The following is a 2,153-nucleotide window of genomic DNA, read 5'->3' on the forward strand; positions in this document are numbered from 1 at the left end:
AACGGAGTGTCAATCGTTGCCGGTATAGTGTTGTCTTTAAGGCGTTTAGAGTCAACACTGTTATGTTTCAGTGTCTCTAGTAGAAATAGTAAACATCTAGTTCTGTTAGGCAGTACGCAATCTGACTCCGACGTGTACAGACGTACAAATCGAGTCTCTGATAGCGAAGCAATTGTATATAATACAAAACACCAACCACAAAAAGTTACAGAAACAGTACGTGAAAGTGAAGCCTAAATCAAGAACGTCAGTAGTCGCCCGACCTATTACCATGGGTCGTGGCAAACTCTCCGCAAAGCAAAGGAATATCAAAATTCCTTTAGCTACTTTTAACGGCTTAGAAAAGCTCAATTCTGAGCAAGTGCAATTAGTATCACCAAATGCGTACGCAGCACTGGACAATGACGTGGAAGAACATCCTATGGACACTAATACAACAAAGCCAAACTCTACCAAAAGAAATGTGCGTGTTCCTCCGATAAAAATAGCGTGCAAATCATTAGGCGAAGTGCACAAAAAAATCACAGCTGCTGGTGTAGTGCGGTACACCACTAAAGTAGTAAATGAGGGTATAGTAGTGTATACCAATACTTCAGAAGATTTCCGAGCGGTTGTGCGTCACCTGTCCAACAACAAAACAAACTTCCACACATACCAGCTTGCCGAAGACCGCACCACTAAAATAGTGCTAAGTGGTCTGTTCGATATGCAGACAGAAGAAGTGACCAGAGTATTAGAGGAAGAAGGCATAAAACCGGTTTCTGTTAAGAAACTGAACGTTCGCAACAAAAAGTACGATGAGCATGCCACCTATCTACTACACTTCTCTAAGGGCTCTGTCGATCTAGCCAAACTGCGTTGTATAAACGCGCTTGAACATTGTAGAGTTCGTTGGAATTATTATTCCAACAGGCAAGGACCGATGCAGTGCAAACGCTGCCAATCGTACGGCCACGGAGCTGCTAACTGTCACCACCCGGCTATTTGCAACAAATGTGCCGGACAACACGAATCGAAAATATGCCCACTAGCAGCAACGACATCGTGTGAAAACGGAGTGATTCCAGCGCATAAATTAAAATGCGCCAACTGCGATGGTAATCATCCAGCCAATTTCTGGAACTGCCCAAAAAAACCTGCTAAACCCAAAGCCAGTGCTCCTAAAAAACCGGTGTCAAGAGATTTCGTGTTCGAAGGGAATGCGTTTCCCGCTCTCCCTCCTGTTCAAACAAGCTATAGTGCTATCAACCAAAATGCTAGTCACCATCACACATACAATGATGAGCTTTTCAATACGACGGAAATCACCTCTATTGTAGGAGAAGTATTCTGCAAGCTACGCTCCTGCAAATCTAAGGAGCAACAAATCACCGCTATATTTGAAGTAGTGAGTAAATTCTGTTTTAATATGTGATGGAGCCTCAACCAGAAATATCGCTTTCATACTGGAACGCAAACGGCGTCTCCAACAAAAAAATCGAACTTGAGAATTTCCTGAGGGACAAAATGATTGATATAATGATAATTGTCGAAACTTTTCTCAAACCCGGGCAAAGATTTAATATCCCTAATTACAATAGTTGTAGATTAGATAGGCTAACTAGTACCAAAGGAGGAATTTTGATTTTGGTTAAAAGAAATATAAAATACGAATATATGAGTTCATTCAAACTGGAAGCAATCGAGGCATTAGGAATACAAATAAAAACCTCCAATGGTGCTCTATCTATTGTGGGTGCTTACCATCCTGGCTCTAATTCAAGAATAAGAAATTTTAGAAATGATATAAAAAAACTAACCATGATAAGAACTAATTACATTATTTGTGGCGATTTAAATGCCCGTCACAATATGTGGAACTGTGCTTCTACAAACTCTGCGGGCAAAACACTATTCGAAGAACTACAGAAAGGGCAATTTTCCATCTGCTTTCCGAATACCCCTACACACTATCCAGCAGATCCAACCCGAAATCCTTCCACAATAGACATAACTCTTACAAAAATCAACCATAACCTTACAGAGCTTAAAACTTTCACAGACTTTTCCTCCGATCACTTACCTGTACAATTTTCAATACTAAAGGAAAAACTAGAGTTAAGACCCTCTAATTTGGTGTACGACTACGGGAAGGCAGACTGGCAAAGGTTCAG

General features: G+C 40.9%; 1 protein-coding gene across 1 annotated transcript; it reads left to right on the top strand.

The window, feature by feature from the left end:
• Positions 1-200: 200 nt before the first annotated feature.
• Positions 201-1,927, top strand: LOC118510735. The gene is made up of 2 exons (XM_036052947.1): positions 201-647; positions 705-1,927. Exons 1-2 carry the CDS (start codon positions 272-274, stop codon positions 1,412-1,414), a joined length of 1,086 nt encoding a protein of 361 aa, XP_035908840.1. The 5' UTR covers positions 201-271; the 3' UTR covers positions 1,415-1,927.
• The last annotated feature ends 226 nt before the right edge of the window (positions 1,928-2,153 follow it).

This window comes from Anopheles stephensi, chromosome 3 (genome assembly GCF_013141755.1).
Source record: "Anopheles stephensi strain Indian chromosome 3, UCI_ANSTEP_V1.0, whole genome shotgun sequence".
Classification (NCBI taxonomy): Eukaryota; Metazoa; Arthropoda; class Insecta; order Diptera; family Culicidae; genus Anopheles; species Anopheles stephensi.